The sequence below is a fragment of the Vulpes lagopus genome, chromosome 10 (assembly GCF_018345385.1).
Source record: "Vulpes lagopus strain Blue_001 chromosome 10, ASM1834538v1, whole genome shotgun sequence".
In the NCBI taxonomy this organism is placed as follows: domain Eukaryota; kingdom Metazoa; phylum Chordata; class Mammalia; order Carnivora; family Canidae; genus Vulpes; species Vulpes lagopus.
The window spans coordinates 74,433,634-74,457,497 of NC_054833.1; the positions used below are offsets into that span (position 1 = coordinate 74,433,634).

Sequence of the window (23,864 nt, forward strand, 5' to 3'; positions counted from 1 at the left end):
GGGATTCATGACCTTCTATGTCAAGATACCAGGGAGTCAGAGACCCTTCAGGATGAGCCCCTACTCTTCCAATTTCCTGTTTTGTGATTTTTCACTAAGCAGATTAAGGTCTCATCTGTAAGTCTGTGATAAATAATTCCTGCCCTCCCTTTTACATATGGTTATTTTGGGGATAAAATTAAAGATCACAAGCAAAGTATCATTTTAGAAAAAAATTAAGATATTGGAAAATTAAGCTAATGAGCTAATAACACTTTGTTTTGCAAGTCGCAAAGCTCTGTGCAGATAGCTTTTTAAAAGTTCCTTTAAAAGGCTTAAAAAATAGTCCTAACAGGCTCTCACCTAGACTTCTGAAATAGATTCTAGACACTTCCCTGCCTCCAGTCTCTCACAATTGGAATCTATGTTTCACAAACCATCATCTGATCAGTTGTCTAAAAACAAGTTATTCTCCCTTTAAAAATATTTTAGAGAAATCCAATACCACTGAAGTTATTACAAACCCCTTGGCTGAGAATCTAGGGACTACTTAGATATGGACTGGAGCCAACAATAATTAAACAGCAAAAACAGTACTGGAATATGTTGACCCGTGGCTCAATCTTAGCTCTGAAAACAGGTAGTCTTGAAGAATTTAATAGCTCTCTGAAGTATAGTTTCTCACAGGTAGCACCTTGTACATTCATGTATCCATGTAGCTACTTAGCCACTGAGCGCTGAGCACATAAAGATGAATAAATTCATCTATAATTCACCGCATATAGTTCCTTCAGTTCTATGAGTCTGCTGTTCAAATTGTATTGCTTGTTGTCGCCCCACAAAAGCCCAGTACTTACTTGCTACTCCATAATCCACACCCGTTTAGTGGTAAACCTCCTATTTATGCCAACCTCACCAGTCAATTGTTTTCTCATCTTCAGAGATTTACTTTAGAGGCCATGATTCTAAGGAACCTTCCCTAATCATCCCTGAATGAAATGGTCTTCCTTCCACTTTTGAATGCATGCAGCACAGCAGTTTTTTCTAATATATTTCTGTATGTGTTAATTTTCTAGATACAAATTCTATTATCCTCACTGATTCTAGAGGGTCAGCTGCTGAAGAGCAAGGCTTTTGTGTTTTTCCTGATCATTCTTGCAGGCGCCAGCATAGCGCCTGATGAGACATAGGTCCCCCATAAGAAGCAAGCAAGCAACTTCTAGAGGGTTAGGGCTTAGTGTTTCCCACTGTCTTGACCATAAACAGGGGGGAAAAGAGTTAAGACCCATACAAATCATATGCTGTCCTCTGACAAGATGCATGGGGCAATAATCCCAGGATAGTGTAGCAATCCTTGCACCAATCTTATAGTAGAAATAATCATGATAACTAGTGACATTTAATTGTTATTAATACTTTATAACACAATAACACATAGGTTGTACCATATAAAATTCTTACCCACAAAAACAACAATTTCTGATGACCCAATCTAATATTTTGCTAATTTATTATCTATTCTCCTCTCCCTACTCATCCTGAATAGAGTCCCCAGGAGATCAGGCATTTTTAAAAAGATGTATTTATTTATTGAGGGGAGGGCAGAGTGGGAGAAAGTCTCAAGCAAACCCTGTGCTGAGCGCATGGAGCCCAACATGGGGCTTGAGCTCACAGCCCTGAGATCATGACCTGAATCAAAAGCAACAGTCAGATACTTAACTGACAGAGCCACTTAGGTGCCCTGAGAGTGGGCATTTTTCTACATTTTGTTCACTGTTGTATATCTATTGCGCAGAACATACTGGCATTAAGCAAATATTTGTTGAATTAATGAATGAACTTGCTGAACACCAACTATCTGTCCTGTATTCTACTCCTTGATTTACACCTTATAGCCTATTTGTCTCCTCCTAACATCCTGATTACTGTTCTTCCTCGGGTGAGAAAACTGACGGTTAGTGTAGTCAAGTACCTGGCCCAAGCCACACACTTGGCTAATGTTTTATGGTAGGCCATTTGTATTTATGATATAAAAGTTGTTTAAATTTAGGCTCTCCTTTCTCTCTCAACTAGACCATGCATAGATTCTACTGGAAACAGTGAGAAAGAATTGTAATGTTAAAAAGAGGGAGAAGGTTTTCATCTTGGTGAAATACAGTATAAAACATTATCTAGGGATCCCTGGGTGGCACAGCGGTTTGGCGCCTGCCTTTGGCCTGGGGCGCGATCCTGGAGACCCGGGATCGAATCCCACGTCGGGCTCCCGGTGCATGGAGCCTGCTTCTCCCTCTGCCTGTCTCTGCCTCTCTCTCTCTCTCTCTCTCTCTCTGTGTGACTATCATGAATAAATAAATAAAATCTTTAAAAAAAAAAAAAAACATTATCTAAAAATTACCCTCAGTTTTTCAAGTCCTCTGCCTGAGGGTGAGACCCTTCAATTGTCTTGACACTTGGAGCCCCATTACTGGAATTGCTTTCTTGGGAACAGCAATGGGTAATGGATGGCTTTGTCTGTAGCCTATAAGTGAATCTCTTTGGACTACCAGATTCTTCTAGCAAGCAAGGAAGTGTTCTCACCCTTTTAACCATTTCCTCTATAGACTGTGTTGGAAGCCCCTACTGACAAAACCCTATTGCTTTATAAGACTTTTCCCTAACCTATCTATGGAGATACAGTGCCCCCCAAAACCAAGTTAATAGTGTTTTGAAATGAAGGAGCTGTGAGTTCAAGCTTTGTTGATGTTACTCATTCCCCATCTATGTAAAATGCTGTTCAATTTTTTAGAAAGGGAACAGTGTAACCTTGGGACATCTTGTTCAAGAACAATGGTTACAATCCACTAGTCCCAGTGTTCTTGACACTAGGGTTCTTGGGTTCCATTTGCAATATGCCAAGGTATAGCCCATTGTCATTTCCACTTTTGGTGAAATGTCCTCTTCCCTTCAGCCTGAAAGAATAAGTTTCTTTTCTAGGACACAGAATCTAAGACAGTCCCAATAAACATTTTCTGCAAGTTGAAAGAAGATAAATGATTTCTCAAACTCCCTGAAGTATAATGAACAATTCTGTGTTGCCATAAAATCAGGGTGACCCTCCCAAGTGATAATTCTTTGAGATTTGTAAGACATTTTGAAATAAAGAAAAAAAAAGCCCACATTTCTTTCTAGAAGTTGTAGTCTAACCCTGTAAGTACACGGCTGCAAAACAAAAAGATGGATGGTGAATTAGGCATGGGAGTCAGACTGAATGGGGCCGGGATGGGGGGTGGGGTAGGGGGGGTGGGCGGGGTGGTGGTGTCAGGAGGCGGGAATCTCCAGGTCTACCAAATTCTAGCGAGTAGCCTCTTGCAAGTTAGTGACCATCATGAGCCTTTGGTTTCTTTGTATGTAAAAGAAAGGTATTATCACCTGCATTATAAGGATTAGGAAATGAAAGTAGCATATAGCACAGTACCCAGTACACAATAAGTATGAAATAAAATATCAAGCACTTAAAGATGTAAGGAGGGAGCATTCTCTAAAACTGACTCTCTTTGGAGCAACTAGTTGGATCAGGTCGAAAAAGTATGTGACTCTTGATTTCATGATTTTGTGTTCGAGACCCATGCTGGATGTAGAGATTACTAAAAAATAACAGTTACTTAAAAAATAACAACAACAAAAACTAACTCTCTTCTAATGCTCCAGCCCCTCAGTAAGCTTAACCATCTTTTATTTTACTATGAATTAGTGGAATATATTTAACATCTTTTTCTATTCCTTTAGGGACCCTACCCTTAAAGAAACCCAATATTAAACAAGATTAAAAGAGAAATTGCTTCTTTTGTTCCAGACAGCACAATTCAAGTGTGAAGAAAATACGAGAATATGCTCTTTGTTGAATTAATGGGTCACTCCATATGGAAAAGCTTCTACTAGCTCAGAGATCAAGATTTCTAGAGAAGCAAACAACGATGCAAGTTGATCCTTTCCATGGTGGTACAAAATATAAATGATACACTTAAAAAAAAAAAAAAAAACATTGGTTGAAAAACACCCAGGATTCTCACCAGTTTGGAGCTTTCATTTTCAGGCAATTGTTTAATACCAACTTCAAGACTCCCATCTTCCTCACTGCTAACAGGCTCGGTGCCACTCTGATCCTACGGGGCATTAGGAAGAAAGCCGTAAAGATGTTATTCTTCACTCACACTGCCCAGAACTATATAGATACTTAATCACAACTGCTTGTTTTATTATTGTTGTAGATACTCTTTCTTCTCTAGCGGCTATTCCTATTTTCTTTCTTTCCACTAGAAGGCCATCCCCACAACCTCCCCCTACCCCACCCCACCTGGGGATCTGTTCCGGCTGCTTACAGATATGGCTTAAGAAAAGCTGATTCCTATTCTCTGTTCCAATATCGGACCAGCCTGTCTTATGGTTAATTCCACTCTTTTTTTTTTTTTTTTAAGATTTTATTTATTTATTTGAGAGAGAGAGAGAGTGCACAAGTAGGGGGGAGAGGCAAAGGGAGAAGCAATCCCAGGACACAGGATCATGACTTGAGGCAAAGGCAGACGCCTAACCCAAGTGAGCCACCCAAGTGCCCTAATCACACTCTTTTTGTCAATGACTTTGTCAGGAATGGATGTGATCCAGTTCTCCTCAATGAGATGTAAAGAGACTTCTAGAAAAGTTCTTCCTTGGTCTTTTTAAAAAATATTTTTATTTTTATATTTTTAATATATATATATATATATTTATTTGAGAGAGAGAGAGAGAGCATGAGCAGGGGGAGGGGCAGAGAGAGAGGGAGAAGCAGACTCCCTGCTGAGTAGGGAGCCCTATGTGGGCCTGATCCCAGAACCCCAATTATTATGACCTGAGCCAAAGGCAGATGCTTAACTGACTAAGCCACTCAGGGGCTTCTAAGATTTTTATTTTTTAAGTAATTTCTACACCCAACACGGGGCTTGAACTCACAATTCCTAGACCACGGGTCATGTGCACCACAGACCAAGCCAGCCAGATGCCCCATCCTCCTTGGTCTTAAGAGAACCAGAAGAAGTCCCCCCACCTCCCAAATTAACAAGAAAGCTCAAATTGCCATGGGCAACAATCTCACGGATCTGAGGAAACCAGCCATGAGATGAATCTGACACTGAATGACAGAGCAAAGATAGAGATGGAAAAATCTGACTCTGATGGCAAACTGGGCGGCTGCATCAACCTGACCTGAAGTACAGTCTTATTCTTAGCAGCCTTCACATGGGAGCTAAAAAATTTACTGTTTCAGCAAGTTAGCTATTCTATTCCCTCTAGCTAAAACTTTCAGAGATGGTTGTTTATCTTCTGTGCAAGATTAAACTACTTGAGATAAGACACTTATTTATCCTGTTTATTTCTGAAACTCAAGTACCTAGAACTATGTGTGGTACATAGGAAACACTGGACAAATCCTGGCTGAACCAATGAATGGAATAGTTCTTTTATTTAATATAAATGAGACATCCTACAAGAATAACCCCCATTAAAATTCCAAAACAGGGGCACCTAGGTGGCTCAATCCGTTAAGCATCCAACTCTTGACTGCAGTTCAGGTCATGATCTCAGGATCTTGGGACAGAGCCCTGCATCAGGCTCCATGCTCAGCAGGGAATCTGCTTGAGATCCTCTCCCTCTCCCTTTGTACCCACCATGTACATTCCCTCTCTCCAAAAAACACATTCAGTATCTCCCCAATTCAATTGTAACATTAAATGTTATATTAATTAATCAGAAGTTTACTTCCTGAGGGCACATACAGGAGAATAAGGATGATACATGGAGTATCTACATTATATTTATTTGGATTTTCATATTAAATTACTACCATTTTGGGATTACTACAAATTTAGTGGGATTGTTTATAGAGAAATTAGTTTTGACTTTGGGACATTCAATCTCATGTATAATTAAGTAGTGCACACTGAAGCAAAGATATTGTGTCCTTTCATCTATCAAATGAACAAGAGAATAGGAAGAGAGCATTCAGTGTTGATAATGTTGTAGAGAAAGAGGAACTTTTACATGCCACTGTAAGAATGTAGGTTTGAGCAGTCTTTTCAGAAAAAAGGATACAAAATATACACACATATAGATACACATGCAGGAAAATATTTGTCAGCATATAGGACAAATTTTTCAAATTGCTTACTTCTGGGGAATAGTATTAAAGAATGGGGAGATGCATTAGTTATTTCTGTACTGTTTGATTACAGAAGAATCCGCATGTATTATTGCAAGTTTAAGAAAATAAAGGAGAGCTATGAGAAATATCTAAAAGAAAAAAAATCTAACAAAGAAAGCAGCATAGGGGCGCCTGGCTGGCTTAGTCAGAAGAGCATGCAACTTGATCTCAGAGTCATGAGTTGGAGCCCCACATTGGGTGTAGAGATTGCTAAAAATAATAATAATAAACTTAAAAAAAAAAAGCATAGATGTTAAATTGGTCAAATCCAGGTTCAAATCTCAACTTTACCGCATAGAATTGTTTGACTTTCAGCAAGGTTCTGAGTACTTATTTTTGAAGCACAGATAAAAGAATCAGATTAAAAATACTACCCTATCAGGTTGGCTTGAAGATTAACATATTAACATGCAAAATGTCTAGTAGCACAACACCAGGTGCAGTTAATTTGTTTCCAGCTTTTTGTCGAGACAGGTTCTTTATCCATCCTCTGTTTTGTGTAGTCTTCATAACAACCCTATATAAGTATGTACCAATCTCATTCCAATTCATGGATGGGGGCATGCCTGGGTGGCTCAGTGGTTGAGCATCTGCCTTCGGCTCAGGGCGTGATCCCAGGATCCGGGATTGAGTCTCACATCAGGCTTCCTGCTAGGAGACTGCCTCTCCCTCTGCCTGTGTCTCTGCCTCTCTCTCTGTGTCTCTCATGAATAAATAAATCTTTAAAAACATTGTTTTCTAAAAAACAACAACAACAAAACAATTAATGGATGGGAAAATGATACATTTTAAATTAACTTGCCTAGCTAGTGAGAGGTGAACCCAGGATTCAAAGTAGGAAAGACTGACATTAAAGGTCCTATTCTTGTTAACTATGCTGTAGGCCCTAAGTAAATGATGCTCTTGTTTCTTTTCTCTCTTTGTTCCCTGTCAGCACTGAGGGTTGATAACTAATTTTATAGAAAACAGGATTCAGAATCTTTTTTTTTTTTAAGATTTTATTTATTTATTTATTTATTTATTTATTTATTTATTTATTTATTTATGAGAGACAGAGAAGCAGAGACACAGGTAGAGGGAGAAGCAGGACCCCTGTAGGGAACCCGATGTGGGACTCGATCTCAGGACCCTGGGACCACGCCGTAAGCTAAAGGCAGACACTCAACCACTGAGCCACCAGAGGTGTCCCCAGGATTCACAATCTTAAAAAAAAAATCATCATCAGACCATTAAACACTGTTATAGCATTTGTTAACCAGAAAATTTCATTAAGTAGAACATCCTCTTCTCAGTGAATTTGGGTAATGAAGAAATCACCAAATAAAATAAACATGCCCAAGTTAAGAAACAAAGCTTGAGAATATATAGGTTTTCAGCGTCTTAGTGGTTAAGTTCTAAAGACAGAAAAATTCAGAAGAAACGAATTACACATATTTTTTAAAGATTTTATTTATTTATTTTGATACAGAAAGAGAGCACAAGCAGGGGGAGAGGCAGGCAGAGGAAGAGAGAGAAGCAGGCTCCCTGTTGAGCAGGGAGCTCGATGTGGGACTAGATCCCAGGACCCTGAGAACATGATCTGAGCCAAAGGCAAACACTTAACCAACTGAGCCACCCAGGTGCCCCGAATTACACTTTTAAAAACCAGTACTTAATCTATGGGAAACCTTTAATGCTCCAAATCCTTCATGTGTCTGCTTCTGTAACCTGTGGTGAGTCCTGAAAAAGCCTTGGAGGGGCTATGCTATACAACTGAGGCTTTGAGACAGTCAATGTTTGTAACTGCAGCACATTCAATTATAGAACAAACACATAGAGAACTCCTCTGATCCCAAATGAGAGATTTTCACCAGGATGGTGGTCAGCTGATGTCAGTCATCTAATTATGCATCTATCTTGTTGGGGAAAGCAAAGTGCTATTTAAATAAGTCAGAGGCATCTTTTATGTTTCTCAGCTATGGGAATATAGAAGTGAGGTTCTTGGTCGTTAAAAATGAATACTGAAGTCGGGGAGAAACCAGTTGTTTGATGCTTCACCTTTGAAAATGTAAGAAAATATGGGCAAGGGAGCCTAGGTTACAAATGGTTTGTATATCTTTTAAAATGGGAATAAAAACAAAAAAGAATACCCTTTACATCTGTATCTACAGTGTTATCACACAAAGTGTCTCAAATGTCACTTACTCCATAAATCCTTTCCTTCTCCTTAGCTAGAAGACATCTCTTCTTCTAACCTCACTTAACATTTTACCTGAACTTCCTATGTCATTTATCATCTCATTTGTATTCTAATTACATATGTATGGAATTGATCTTCCCGTGAGGCTGAAAGATTCTTGAATCCAACATCTGTGCCTCATTCATTTCCTTTGTCTGATCCTTCTTTATATTCATCCTAGGTCCCTCTCATTTTATTTTATTAATTTTTTAAAAAGATTTTGTTTATTTATTCATCAGAGGCAGAGACATAGGCAGAGGGAGAAGCAGGCTCCCTGCGGGGAGCCCGATGCAGGACTTGATCCCAGAAGCCCAGGAATGCGATCTGAACCAAAGGCAGATGCTCAACCATTGAGCCACCCAGGTGCCCTCCCTCAGATTTCAAAGTCAATGCTCTTTATAACTGTACCATGAACTCCTTCTATTTTTTTTCTTTCTTTTCTTTCTTTCTTTCTTTTTTTTTTTTTTTTTTACACCATGAACCCCTTCTAAAGCTTTTCCTCTGTTTTTAGTTACTGGTTTAGTTTGAGATGGTTCCACAGAGGAAGGTTTGAAGTCAAAATCCAGATGGAGAGGAGTCAGGTAAAACAGGAAGTTGGAATTGAGAGAGGTTAGCAATAAAGCATGTGCTTTCCTAGGAGAGCTACTGCTTATAGAAGAGTTTTCATGCTTCAGTGAGGCACAGAACAAAACAAAGTAGCTTCTGTTCTGAGAACAGAATGGCTCACATGTGTTAGTTAGGCAAACCTTTAAAACACCCTGCTGACCAGGAGCTTAGAAATCAGGAATCAGTCAGGGATGGGAAGAGGAAAGTAGGTCAGCAAGCATGACTTCCAAAGCACAATTGTATCACAGTGGTTAGAAGACCATCTGGCTGATGGATGGTGGCACAGTGACACCCAAGATGATTCAGCTCATTTGGATAGCTGGGTGTTCCCTTCCTTTCTTGCTGATCCTCAAACCACCTGTCCAAAGCCGCCCATGCAGTGAAGTCTGCTCAAGGACAATGACCTTTCCCCATGAAGACCACAGACAGTAGCTTCTGTGGTGAATTATGTTTTAAAGATGAATAAAGTACTGTATACTTAACACAGACTTTACACACACACACAAACGTTGGTAAGAAATGCTATTCAATCCTCAGAGAAGTCCCTCCTAAACCTTCAGGAAGTCCTAAATTCCCTCCCCTGGGCTCCTCAAAAATCTACATGAAGTGATGATAAGTGGTGATAGTTTTTATTTTTATACTATTTAATTTTTTCATACCACTCATTACTTACCTATAGTTTTCCCCAACTAGAAAACTTGAGACCAGGAATTTATGTTTTTATTTGAAAGCAGGTTATCAGAGGCGCCTCGGTGGCTCAGTTGGTTAAGCACCTGACTCTTGGTTTAGACTCAGGTCATGATCTCAGGGTCCTGGGATCAAGCCCTGTGTCAGGCTTTGCACTCAGCAAGGAGTTTGCTTCTCCTGCTACCTCTATTCCTCCTCCTACTCATGCTCACTTGCTCTCTCTCTCTCAATAAATAAATCTTATATATATATAAAAAAGAAAACAGGTTATCAATAGAAGTTTAGTTAAGGATGTTACTGAGGATTGGAAAAAACCACACCTCTGACCAGTTATATGCTCCATAGTGTTGTTCACTACTCTTTCCTCATTTAACGTGATGAAACAGTATATACAACTATTTTCCTTTAAAGGTTTACTAAGCAAATTAAAAACAAAACAAAACAGCAACCATACCTCTTTGATATAATCAAAAGTTTCTAAAAAAAAAAAACAAACCCTTTTATTGGTTTAAATTTTATCATTCCCATTTTTCCCAAACCCAATGCTCTCTTGCAAAAAAAAAAAAAAAAAAAAAAAAAAAAAAAAAAACAACCACAGGATGATTTATTCATTTCATTGCCAGCCTAAATTCAAATATTTCTTTCTGTAAGTCATGTTGACTGGATTTGACAAATTGAATTTCTTTCTTCTACCCCCATCATGAGCAAATTTTCTAGGCTACTCAGAATTCCAGGAAGGCAGTGCACAATTAAAGGTAAAATGGGAATTATGCTAATAGCACTCCCTGGGTAATCAACCTGTCCATTCTTTATGAGGCCTGCCTCATCTCACTTAGTATTCAAAAAAGCACAACTTCTGAGGGAAAGAAAAAAATGAAGTTGCTTGCTTCTATAAAGATATTCTAAAAGATTTATCCTACCTTGTCAAGGAATGGAATAAATATCTTGCAACCCAAGTGTACTTGAGACTTGAGAACCTCTTATAAGACCACAGCAGTGGCTTCCTAATTGGGTTTCCCTCTCTGAGAAATCCTTCTCGTTGCTATTAGACAAACCTACCTGAAGGAGAGCTCTGATTAGACTATTTCATTGTTCAAATGCCTTCAACAGCTCTAAGTGCCAAATACATGAAATTCCAACCTTCTGAGATTTAAATTCAGGTCTCTCTCATTTGACCTCCATTTATTTTTCAAACCTCATTTTCTATTACTCTCTTTTACATACTCTTAGATTCTTCTCCCCGTCTCACATCCTGATTTTTCTTATTTCCGTGTTTTTGCTTGTGCTATTTCCACATTTTTACCTAACCATATTCATATTTTAAAATCCAATCTACCTGTCAGAAATAGCTATTTTCTTACCAGGAAATAGTTATTCATCTCCTCTGAACTTCTCCTAAAGTTTTATCTCTTAGGACACCCTTGTTTTAGTAATATACATGTCTTATTTTCCTTATAAGAGTTGAAGTTCTTTGAGGTAAGACACTATGTATATGATCTACAAAGTGGATATTTGATAAATAAATAGCACAATAAGTTAAATCAGTAAGAAGTATCCAGCACTGAAATGAAGCATCAGTAGAAAAGCTTAAATATAGTTCACCCCATGTTTTAGAAAAGGGTCCCTCACTTCTATAAGGCCCAGGTGACGTCACAGAAAGGAAAATTTTTACTTTTTAAATGAACCATGAATATTACTTAACTATGAAGGGAGTTAAGATTACTAATGTGGGATAAAATTGGTCATAATAATATCTCACATTTGAATATTTACTATATTCTATGTGTTATGCATTTTATTCATTCTTTTTTTAATTTTTTATTATTTATGATAGTCAGAGAGAGAGAGAGAGAGAGAGAGAGAGAGAGAGAGGCAGAGACACAGGCAGAGGGAGAGGCAGGCTCCATGCACCAGGAACCCGACGTGGGATTCGATCCCGGGTCTCCAGGATCGTGCCCTGGGCCAAAGGCAGGTGCCAAACCGCTGCGCCACCCAGGGATCCCTATTTTATTCATTCTTTAAAAAGATTTTATTTATTTGAAATAGAGCACATGAGTGGGGGGGAGGGGCAAAGGAGAGGGAGAAGCAGACAACTCCCCTCCCCTAGGAACTGAGCAGAGAGCCTGAAGCGGGGTTTGATTCTAGGACCCTGAGGTCATGACCTGAGCCACCCAGAAGTCCCTATGTTATTCATTTTGAATAGAAAACTTGGAATCTTTCAAAAATAATCCTTCGAGGAATTACTGGTTGTGAATTAATAAAGACCAAAATGTGTGTATGTGGATGTGTGTGTGGGGGGTGGTCACCAGATACATGTAGTGTCTAGGGCTTTATTATGCATTAATGAGAAAAAAAAAAAGCTGATTAGAAGTTAGGGAGGTAAATACAAAGCCCTAATTCTAACCCTGAAACAAGGATTCTGAAACAAAGATGTGCTAGGCAAGAGGTATAAAAGATTTTTGAGCAAGAGGACAAATATAGTAATATAGGAAGAAAATAACTGGTGAAAATGGAAGATGCTGGAGGCTGGGAGTTTTGCTAGAGGACTGTAATAATATAAGTATAATCACAAACTAAAATGAGTTTTTACTGTGTGCCAAGAATAATACTAAGCATTTTATAAACCTGATTCAATTCTTCTAACAAATCCATAGAATTAATTATTATTATCACCCCCCCATCCGCCTCAAATGTGAGGAAATGGAAGCTTATAGAGCTTAACTGGCTCAAGTTCACTCTGCTAGTAAATGCAGAACAAAGATTAGGACTCGGATCTGTCCGACTCCCAAGCTTATGTTCTTAATCACTGTACCATACAGCTGCCCCAGCATTACAATTACCAAGAACATAGCAGCAGAAATGCTAATAATCCCTTATGTATGTATATAGCTACATGGATTATAAAATACTTTAACCTACATTTAGTGCTTGATCCTCATAACTACCTGCTGACACACACAGGGGAGGTTATGAATGTGGCTTCACAGAAAAAGCAAGACTCTGAGAGGGCAACTACCTTGACAAGGTCATATGCCCAACAGGTAACTGGTTGAGCTAAAACGAGAACCCACATCTTCAGACTTCTTGTTCATTGTCCTATTTCCTTGTTCACTCTGCTAGCACATGACTGCATGAAGTGATTTTGACTTCTGCCATATTCTTGGTATCTAAAATGGTACCCAACATATAATAAGGGCTCAATAGATATCTGTTCAATAAGGGAATGAATATGACATCCCATTAGTATATAATAATAGTGCTATTCAATGTGCTGAACTATCATCAGGCCCAAATTAATAATGACAGGGCTGTATTTCATCTACTTGGTTATGATTTAAATGGGCGAGTGCTTTCAGCAATATGTCTGATATGAGTTATGCTTAAGTACTTACTAGAAACAAGTGAGGAAGGAAAAGGCCTAGTGAGAGGGTCACACAGGTCAGTGGGAAGGGATAAGGAAATGGACAGGAGACTACAGCATACCTATAGACTTCACATACCACCCATAGGAGAGGTATCACTCATCATTTGGTGGCAGTGGTTGGAGGCCAAAAATCCAGAGAAAAACTAAAAACCCTCTTTGTAAGATAATTCGATTGGTATACTCAATTGTAATATGATAAAAATTTTATTTTTTACTGATGACTGAATGACTAGAACCCATTTCTGTAGTTAGCAATTAAAAAAATGAAAACAATAGATAATGTATAATATACTTAAAAGTTTGAGTTAAATATACTTAAATATTTGAAGAAATAAACAGTTTACGTTTCTTGAACATTTACTTTGTGCCATGAGCTGTACTAAATGCTTTATATATATTACTTCATTCGCTCTTTACAAGTCCACGAATGTCTGGTGGAAACAATCCTAGGTGCAGATGAAGCAGCTCTGAGCATATGGACATACTATTTAGCCTCTCTAGACCCCTTCTGTAATGTGGAAATAATAATACTGTCTTTCGAAGGCTTGGATGTAAGTGGGACATGAGAACACATTTTGAAGGCCTATAAGACAGTGTTTGACATAGTAGACACTTGCAAAATTCAATCACTCCCTTAAAATTCAGTTCCAAGGGGCTATTTTGTTGGGAATATTCATAACTAACAATATTATAGAAAAAAATTATTCTAGGGGCACCTGGGTGGCTCAGTGGTTGAGTGTCTGCCTTTGGCTCAGGTTATGATCCCAGGGTCCTGGGATCGAATCCCACATTGGGCTCCTCACAGGAAATCTGCTTCTCCCTCTGCCTATGTCTCTGCCTCTCTCTCTCTGTGTGTCTCTCATGAATAAATAAAATCTTTTAAAACACTATTCTAAAATGATTCCCCTTATCCTCCCCCTACTCCCTCCAAAAGATTTATTTTTTTATTTTTTAAAGATTTTATTTATTTACTCATAGAGATGCAGAGAGAGAGAGAGAGAGGCAGAGACACAGGCAGAGGGAGAAGCAGGCTCCATGCAGAGAGCTCGACGTGGGACTCAATCCCGGGTCTCCAGGATCACGCCCTGGGCTGCAGGCTGCACCAAACCGCTGCGCCACCAGGGCTGCCCCCTCCAAAAGATTTATACAACATTCTATAAAGACAAAAAAATTAAGAGTTAAGTAGTAGTGCTTACTGAGTAGCTACCATGTGTCAGGCACAAGATTTAATCTTAACAACTCTATGAAGCAAAACTATTGTTACCTCCCTACAGATAAGTAAAGTCATGATAGAAGAGGTAATGTATTATTCAGGGTCATGTGTCTAGAATATAGCTATATGAGGTTTTGAACTGAAGCTGTATGGCTCTGGGATCCCTTCCTTTCTACCACCCTGTCTACCCTAGTTCTTTTTTTTTTTTTTTTTTTAAGATTTTATTTATTTATTCATGAGAGACACAGAGAGAGGAAAAGGCAGAGACACAGGCAGAGGGAGAAACAGGCTCCATGCAGGGAGCCTGATGTGGGACTCAATCCCAGGTCTCCAGGATCAGGCCCTGGGCTGAAGTGGCGCTAAACTGCTAAGCCATCAGGGCTGCCCTACCCTAGTTCTTAATTAGAATGAAAATGCCCAGGGCTGGCAAGCTGTGGCTAAATGGCTATTGGTGGGGCATCAACACCTATCACTACAATCTTTTCAGATAGAAAATGGTTAATATAAGTGAAAATTTTAAAAGGGTATAGTTTATGACTCTGCAATTGTACATTGGGGGAAATCTTTGCTAGAAATAAAAGCACTAGCACCTAATAATTCTCTCATACACACTCATAATCTTTATTTTGGTATTCTTTTACTGGCAAAACATTTGGAAAATCACTTGAATGTTTGTCAGTTGGAAAAAAAAAGTATGAGTGTATTAAAATATGGACATTACACTAAACAAAAAAAAAAGCAAAATTTAAAAAAATGATTAGAATCTATTCGAGAAGGATGTAGAATATACATCTCAAACTTATCTAAAATAAACCTAATTTCTGCTTCCTTGTTGAAGAAAACTCTTCAATAGACTATAATAAATGGTACCACTATCCACCTAATTGCTCAAGTCAAAATTCTAGATTTATTCATGATTCTATTTCTTCTCAGCTCCCACATTTAATCAGTTAAGTCTGGTTCAACATCCAAAACATCAAGAAAAAATATACTTTTCTTTTCCTCCAACACCCAACCACAATCTTCATCTAAGTGCAAATGGGTCTCACGTGCATCTCAGCCTTCTAGTGTATTACTTTTACCTTCCCATAGTCCATTCTCTACCTAGGAGACTGTACATCAAGTCATCTTATTCCTCTTTACAAGCCCTCTGCTGGCTTTGAGTGCCCATAGGCTAAAACTCAAGCTTCTTACTCTGACTCACAAAGCTCCCACCCCATACCACTCTCTAGGCTCCCAATATGCCTCTAGCCATATCCCTCAACCTCCCCAGCATTTTGTCACTTGAGAGTTATTTCTGTCCCCTCTGCAAAGAAAACTCTTCCCCCTTTATTTTTGTATCTGGCTCCTTCTGACCATTTTGATCTTGTGTGCATTTCACCTGTCCAAGAGGACTTCCCTAAAACCAACTGAAGCAGTCACAAGCTACATTCCCTATTTTAATTCTCCACAAGGCACTGACCACTACTGGTAATTCTCTTGGTGTATTTATTTATTTGTTAATTTCCTTATTAGAATGTAACCTGAACCACAGCAAGGAGTCTTCTGTTTTATTCACACCTATGTCTCTAATACCCAAGACTGCCTGATGCATAATGTGCACTCAATGAATGCTTGTTGAATGGAAAGCATGTGTATTACACAATTGAGTTTTTATGAAAGGAGACATTATTCATATATAGTGGTTTATTTTTGTGGTAGAAGCAAAGGAAAAAGTATGGAAAGATACTAAACAGTAAATATTAACTTCCTCAGGTAGGTGAGGAAAGGAAAGTTAACTTTTTCTTCTGATAACTCTGCATGGTTTGATTAGTTACAATATGTATGTATTTCTTTTTGGAATTAAAAACATAACTCAATAAATAAAAAATGTAAAGAGAATGTAATATTCCCTCAGCTGAGGAGACACTTGATTATATAGTTAGCTATCTATATGTAGGACTGTCTAAAAGAAGATCAGTCTGACAGCAATCTTGTACTAGTAATTTCTCCATTAATAGATTAAAGTAATTATTTAAAGATATTTGTGATCATAGGTATTAAAGTGTTGTGAAGCCATAAAGAAAGAGATACCGATGGTTACCAGAGGGGAATAGGATGGGGAGATGGATTAAATAGGCGGTGAGATTAAGGAGCACACTTGTTCTGATGAGCACCAGGTGATGTAATGAAGTGTTCAATCACTATATTATACACCTGAAACTATTATTACACCGTAAGTTAACTGGAATTTAAACAAAGACTCAAATAAATTTAAAAAAAAAAAAGATAATCTTTTCTAATACATTCTGAAATGTCCAATTAGGACAGATTATAGATCCAGAAGAAACTTTAAGGAACTCCAAGGAAGGCAATATTCATATGCTAAGTTTTAATGTTTTGTTTGACATTATTTTATATTATGTTTTTTTGTTTGTTTGTTTGTTTGTTTTAAGAAAGGGAGCAGAGAGAGAGGGATGGGGGAAGGTACAGAGAGGGAGAAAGACAATCTTAAGGAGCCTAAAGCAGGGTACAATCCCATAACCCTGAGATCATGAACTGAGCTGAAATCAAGAGTTGGACACTTAACTGAGGCACTCAGGTGCCTCTATATTACTTTTAATTCTACCTCAAATACTTTCTAATTAGGGAAATTCCCTATTTAACAAATTATATGAATTTGGAATACCAGATACTGAAAATCAAAAATGCTAGATGTGGAAAAAATAATCATGACAAATCCATCTAAGTCACTACATGCTAATTAGGAGCCATCTGACCTCAAGAGAAGACGGGGAACTTGATGGTACTGGAAAGGGAGCAACAGCCATCTGATTGACTGCATCTTCATTTCTGTGGATACAAAAATAGGCAGAATCAGTACACAGCAAATGCAAAGTTTCTGGCTCAAATTAAAACCATTCCCTCTATTGAAAACGTACGCAAAGCACCTTAGAATAAAAATATGTGCAAATATATACTGGTTTAAACCTGCAGCACTATTAAGCACAAAACGGATGCATTACCGCAGGGACACTAGAATATGGTTACCAGCGACAGAGAATGATGATGCTAGGGGTTAGCTAGATCCTTCTTAGTATGTCAGGTGCAGCAGAGGATAATTTTGGAAAGACATCAACCCTTTCACCACTGTGGAGTATAAATTTTTAAAATGGCCGTATTTAACCTATAGACCCATTAATGTCCAGAGCATTTTGTTCTTTGAACTGGAAAGGTTCCTGGCCTCCTCACTTGGCTTCTTTGTTCTGCCAAATGAAGGATGATGGCATGTGTACAACAGGCCCTACACAGGTGCATAATGTGGGAGTGATGGATGGGGAGACTGAAGATTCATACAGTGCTTTGTGGGTTAATTCCACTCCTCCTCATCCTAATGGAAGCAGAGATGGTAGGAGCTAAGACATCATCACTAGGGTCACAGGCACAGAACAACTCCTAGAATACCAGTTCTAGTTATTTGAACCTATTTCCACAACGTTACCAGCAAATGATAAGCAGTGGTTCTGTGGGAGATCTAACCTTTACTATTCATTCATGACACAAAACCAATATAATTATCTCAAGATTCATGTGACATATGACTTTAGGTTTCACAATATAAACCAAAGAAGATCATAAAATGCTTCTTCCTGGTGTGCAAAGATCTAATGAAGATTGCTCACAGATCTCTCTCCATATGACCAGTATAGCCATTACCTGACTTGAGAGGGCACTCAAAATCCAAGTCCATCTTATTTTTTACTTGTCATCAATTGGAAAAAGATCCATTAGCCCATGTCATTCCTGCTTTAGTGCTTTAATCCTATCACTGCTTTTACCTGAAATGCATTTATTAAATTTATAATCGACCCATCCTTCTCCTCCAGTGTGAGTTTAATAGCCTCCATAGGTGAATTATTCCCTTAAATCAGAAGACCACCTATATATTGATGTCTTCCAGATTCACATAGTTAGCCCAGGTATTTTTCTGAGCTTAATATCTGATATCTAACTCCTATTTTATATCTCCACTGGATGTCTTACAAGTATCTCAAATAAAAGAGATATTCCCACTTGAGAGTGGGATATTTCTTATTCCCACTTTGTCACCAGAGGGTTTTATGATCAATCCTTCTCACTTGAGTAAATGTCAACAGTGTACACCCAGTTATTCAACCAGGAATCAGGTAGTCATTCTTGAAACCTCTAACCCTTCAACTGTATATCTAATCAAGAAGTCTTGTTAATTCTACCTTCAAAATGTATCTTGGGTCTTTCTACTTATTTCCATCCTATCTTAGGGCAAGCTATGATCTATCTATCTATCTATCTATCTATCTATCTATCTATCTATCTTTCTTTCTTTTCTTTTCTTTCTTTCTTAGTAGGCTTCACACCCCCAGTGTGAAGCCAAATGTGAGTCTTGAACTCATGACCCTGAGATTAAGACCTGAGCTGAGACCAAGAGCTAGACATTCAACCAACTGAGCCACCCACATGTCTCTATCATTTCTCACCAGAGTTAACATAAGAGCATCCTATATGGTTTCCCTACTTATATTCTTTATCCATTCTCCAATCTAGTCTTCACCCAGCAGTTATTATGGTTCTAATACATAAATCTGATTATCTTTCTATCCCCTGCTTAAAGTTCTTCTATGGCTTCTTGTTATACTTAGCATCAAGTCCACAAGTGTCAGGGAGGCTAAAACCTTGAGCAATCAAACCCAGCCCCCAGCTCTGGCTTCCTCTTGTTCTCTCTTCTGTTTCATTTTGCTCCAGGTCCAGCTATAGAAGATTTCTTCCCATTTCTCAGCTGGGCCAAGCTCCATCCCATCTCAGGGCACTCTTCTAGCCTTATCCTCTTCTGCTCTGTATCCCTGTTATCCAAATCCTTTGTCTGATTTATATTCTTATTTCTTCATAAATGTCATTTCCTGAAACAAGCCTTCCAAGAATTCCATTATATGCATACAGCACCAGACACAAAGACTGTGTCTTTCATAATTTAACATAACTGATCTGTATGAACGTGTGCTTCTAATCTGCCTTGCCCTAGATGGCAAACACTCCAAGACAGGAATCATGTCCTTCCTACTCTCTTACATTACCTAGGGCAAACAGTGCTGGCAAACAGTCTGTACTTAACATAGTTGTTAAATGAACTGAGGGGATCTCTGGGTGGCTCAGCGGTTGAGCACCTGCCTTCAGCCCAGGACCTGATCCTGGAGACCAGGGATCAAGTCCTGCATCAGGCTCCCTGCATGGGGCCTGCTTCTCCCTCTGCCTGTGTCTCTGCCTCTCTCTCTCCATCTCTCATAAATAAATAAATAAATAAATAAATAAATAAATAAATAAATACATGTAAGTAAGTAAATAAATAAATAAATACATAAATACCTTAGAAAAATAAATGAACCGAACTGTGATAATTCTAGGCTGATGTAAACTCTTTGTGGAATGAGGCAGGGTATAAGTTAAGAGATGAAGTCTAGGTACCATTTTTTATTCTAACCTTCTAAGGTTGTTGGATTATCTACCATGTGAGCCAAACCAAAGCAAAAGGGTAAAAAACTAAAACCATAAAGTAACACAGTATGAAGAATATATCTGTTTTTTTCCAACAGTTTTGCAGATGCCTTGAGCAGGTACTATTACATCAAGAGATGGCTATTGTTTTTCAGGGAGTACAATCCATTCCTTGGCAGTTTGCTCAAACACAGAAGTAATCAGTTACCTTTGGATAAGTAATAGCATTTTCAAAGTGGTGATTCCCTTTCTCATTCATTTTCTTCCACTGAATAACACAATAGGACTCAGCTCTAGCTTAGACCTAAGAGCCAACAGGACTCGTCCGCTCCAGATTCAGAGCTCATGGAGCAGAGTATATTTGGTTGTAATTAAGTAGATGGTTTTTCATACCACTTTCAGAGGTTACTAGCATTAAAAATATGGCTGCACATAACTTCTTATTGAAAAGTCATGATTACTTGGACCAAGTTACTTCAAATCAGCCAAGTTATCCCTTCATAACTTAATGGTTTTCTCCAAATTAGTATGACTTTAATGGCCTTTAAATTCCATATTAATTTTTTTAAACCTCACAGAATAGAGAACCTACAATTACTCTCAACGGAGAGAAGGAAGATGCTTTAAGAAGTTATATTTCATAATCCTTTATAATCCACTTACTAGGGAGTGTTCACACACCTCCACATCAAGCAAAGACCTGACAATTTTAAAGAGAAATGAATAGGAAGAGGGAAGCCAAAGGACAGAAGGCATTTATACTTCAAATAAGCAGTTAATCTGAATGACTTCTGGGGACCCCCTCCCTGACCCATCCTCTCCTATGATTCTCATAAGGAATAAAATATTTGCTTTATAACTTTCCTTTCCAATATGATTAATGTAAGTCTCTTAGGCCCAGGCCCCCCATACAGGGCACAATCAGAAATTGTAATTGCTTGTTGGTATTTTTATAATTATCTTTAACAGCTGTTGAGAGGGATATTGGAGTGCCACCATGGGTAAGAGTAAGACACAGTTTTCCAGAGGACAGAACCCTGCATGTATATGTCTGTATCATTGTATTTGCCACGCTCTGTTAAAGTTGCCTGTGTTGTTCTTTATCCCTCTCTAAGGGCAGGAATAGGATCTTATCTCTGCATCCCCCCCCCACCCCCCAGCTTGCAATTGGGTACCTGACAGACAGTAGGTATACTATAAATGTCTGTTGAATAAAAGTGACCTTAACAAGGCAGGAAAGGGCAGTGGTTTAGCGCCCTTGGTGGTTTAGCTGGTGGCTAAGTGGTTTAGCACCACCTTCAGCCGAGGGCCTGGTCCTGGAGACCAGGGATCAAGTCCCGTGTCGGGCTCCCTGCATGGGGAGCCTGCTTCTCCCTCTGCCTGTGTCTCTGCCTCTCTCTCTCTCTCTCTCTCTCTCTCTCTCTGTGTCTATCATGAATAAGTGAATAAAAAAAAAAAAAAAAACAAGGCAGGAAAAAGATATGGAAGCAGAACTTTCAAAACTATGCCCTGAGTTTTCAAGCTGCTTCAATGAGTTACTGACAGTATACTGAGTCTAACCAAGAGCTATCAGTATTGCCACCTTAATGGACATTTCTTGGGGTGTCTGCCCAGCTCACAGAGATTCCCTGAAAAGGCCAGAGTAGCAATATCTACTATCAATTTATAACAATGACAGTTTGCCTTAACCTCAGTGGATGTAGGGAGCAAACATCTGTCTCAGTTTGGGCCAGCCAGATTCTTTCCCAGGGACTCAAAATTTAGAACAGATCTAGAGATCTAGATAATACCAATGGAAATGCTTAAGGCTACAGAGGGGGTTCAGAAGTCCCTTCTGTTATATCTCTGGAGTCATCCTGGTTCCTTTGCTTCTGTCTTAGCTGTATGGCTCCTTCTTAAGAGTCCCTGAGACATCTCTGTAGTCTTATAATGCATTCTCCTTTTAATTTAAACTGGGTTAGCACTTAACTTAAATTGGTTGAAATTCAACTGATTGAAAATATAACTCTTATTTTGTTTTGAATATATACATTAGTTTATTTAACAAATATTTATACTACAGGTACAAAGATGAATAAGACATCATTCCTGCCTTTTTTTTTTTTTCCATTCCTGCCTTTGATGATATGAGAAATCAATGAGGACTATAGCTAAATAAGTAAACAGATTGGGACACCTGGGTGGCTCAGTGGTTGAGCCTCTGCCTTTGGCTCGAGGGATGATCCTGCCATCTCGAGATTGAGTCTGGCATTGGACTCCCTGCATGGCGTCTGCTTCTCTCTCTCTTCTGTTTCTGTGTCTCTCATGAATAAATAAATAACATCTTTTAAAAAATAAGTTCACAGATAATTACAATAATGAAATCACTACACTCTCAATTTAGTTTTTCCCCAAAACGATGCTAGGAACACCCCAGTTCATTCTCTTGTTTGTAGAATATACACGTATATTTTATTGTACATTCTAGATCTTGATTTCAATTTTATTTTGTTATAAATACACTCACTGGTACTTAGTGCCAGGTAGAAATCTAAGGCGGCTCTCAAGATTCTTGCCCCCTGGTTACATACAGAATAGGATCAATTTCACTTCCATGATTAGGTTATATTATACAGCACAGCTGACTGTAAGGCAAAGATTATCAGTTGGGCCTGACCTAATCACATGGGCCCTTTAAATCTGAAGATTTCACTTCTCAGAGCTTCGGTGCCCTGATGTCCTCAGTTAGTAGGGTGTCTTACATGAATCCTAAGGAATGCATGGAGGTCAGAGACAGGAAGTCAGGGGTTAGCACCACTGCTGGTTTGAGGATTATGGATGTCATATAACAATGAATATGAATGGCCTGTAGGAGCTGAGAGAGTAGTCCTCATTTGAGAATCAGCAAGCAACTAAAAAATATCACCTAGGATAAACCTGAAAACTAATTTTTTTTTTCCAAGTCTCCAGACTAGAACTCCGCCTGGCCAACACCTTGATTTCTGCCTTGTGATACACTGAGCAGAGAATCCAGCTACATTGTACCAACTGTGAGCTAATAAATGGGTGTTGTTGTAAGCCATTAAATTGGTGGTAATTTGTTACACAGCAACAGAGAATGCACAACAAAACTCTTTGATTTGGAAAATATGGTCACCAGAAACATAACATTTGAGTTCTTACCATGTACCACAGTTCTAAATGCTTTTCATAGATTAACTCATTTCATTCTCATAACAATGCTATGTGGTAATTACAATTATTTTCTTCATTTTAAATAGAAGGTAAATAAACTGACCAAACTCACAAAGTTAATGAATAGTAGAGCTGAGATTCAAACTCGGCAGTCTGGTTTTAAAAGCTACTCTTTTAACTACTATCCTACAGTGTTTCTCATTTTAGCAGCCTGTCCCAGAGCCATATGTATCTTCTCTTATATACTCAAACCTAGTTATTCCCAGACCCACCACGAGGAAAAGTTAGACTGGGTCACAATTTGTTCTTAAAGCTATTTCACAATTTTCCATAGGGTAAAAAGCATGAAAGATTCTGCATTTGTACACTCTATCAACTTTTTTTTTTTTTAAGATTTTATTTATTCATTCATCAGAGACACACAGAGGAAGAGAGGTGGAGACACAGGCAGAGGGAGAAACAGGCTCCATGCAGGGAGCCGGACGCACCACTCGATCCTAGGTCTCCAGGATCAGGCCCTGGGCTGAAGGTGGCGCTAAACCGCTGAGCCACCCGGGCCGCCCCTCTATCAACTTTTTATATTTAAGTTCCAAGTGTCATATCATCATTACCTAGTCCTTGTATAGATATAATGACTATAAAATGCTTTAAAATACTCATCATGTTTGATAGTGTGGGTAGCATGGTAAAAAATACAATGGAGTGTAACTCCCTCAGTACTCTCTGTGATAGTAATTAGAGCTGTTCATAAATTCTCTGGCTTATACTTTTCTTCCCTTTATTTTTTTTTTAAAGATTTTATTTATTTATGTGAGAGAGCACAAGCAGGGGGAGTGCCAGAGGG

The 23,864-nt window shown here is 38.6% G+C and overlaps 1 protein-coding gene across 5 annotated transcripts in view; it reads right to left on the minus strand.

Moving 5' to 3' along the window:
- Positions 1–23,864, minus strand: part of PATJ (PATJ crumbs cell polarity complex component) — a 359,628-nt gene that overhangs the window by 87,412 nt on the left and 248,352 nt on the right. For all 5 annotated transcript variants that reach the window (XM_041770677.1, XM_041770680.1, XM_041770678.1 and 2 more), the window contains exons 30-31: positions 17,098–17,170; positions 4,029–4,121 (exon numbers count right to left, since the gene is read on the minus strand). In XM_041770677.1, the coding sequence (XP_041626611.1) occupies positions 4,029–4,121; positions 17,098–17,170 (166 nt within the window). The remainder of the gene's footprint in view (positions 1–4,028; positions 4,122–17,097; positions 17,171–23,864) is intronic.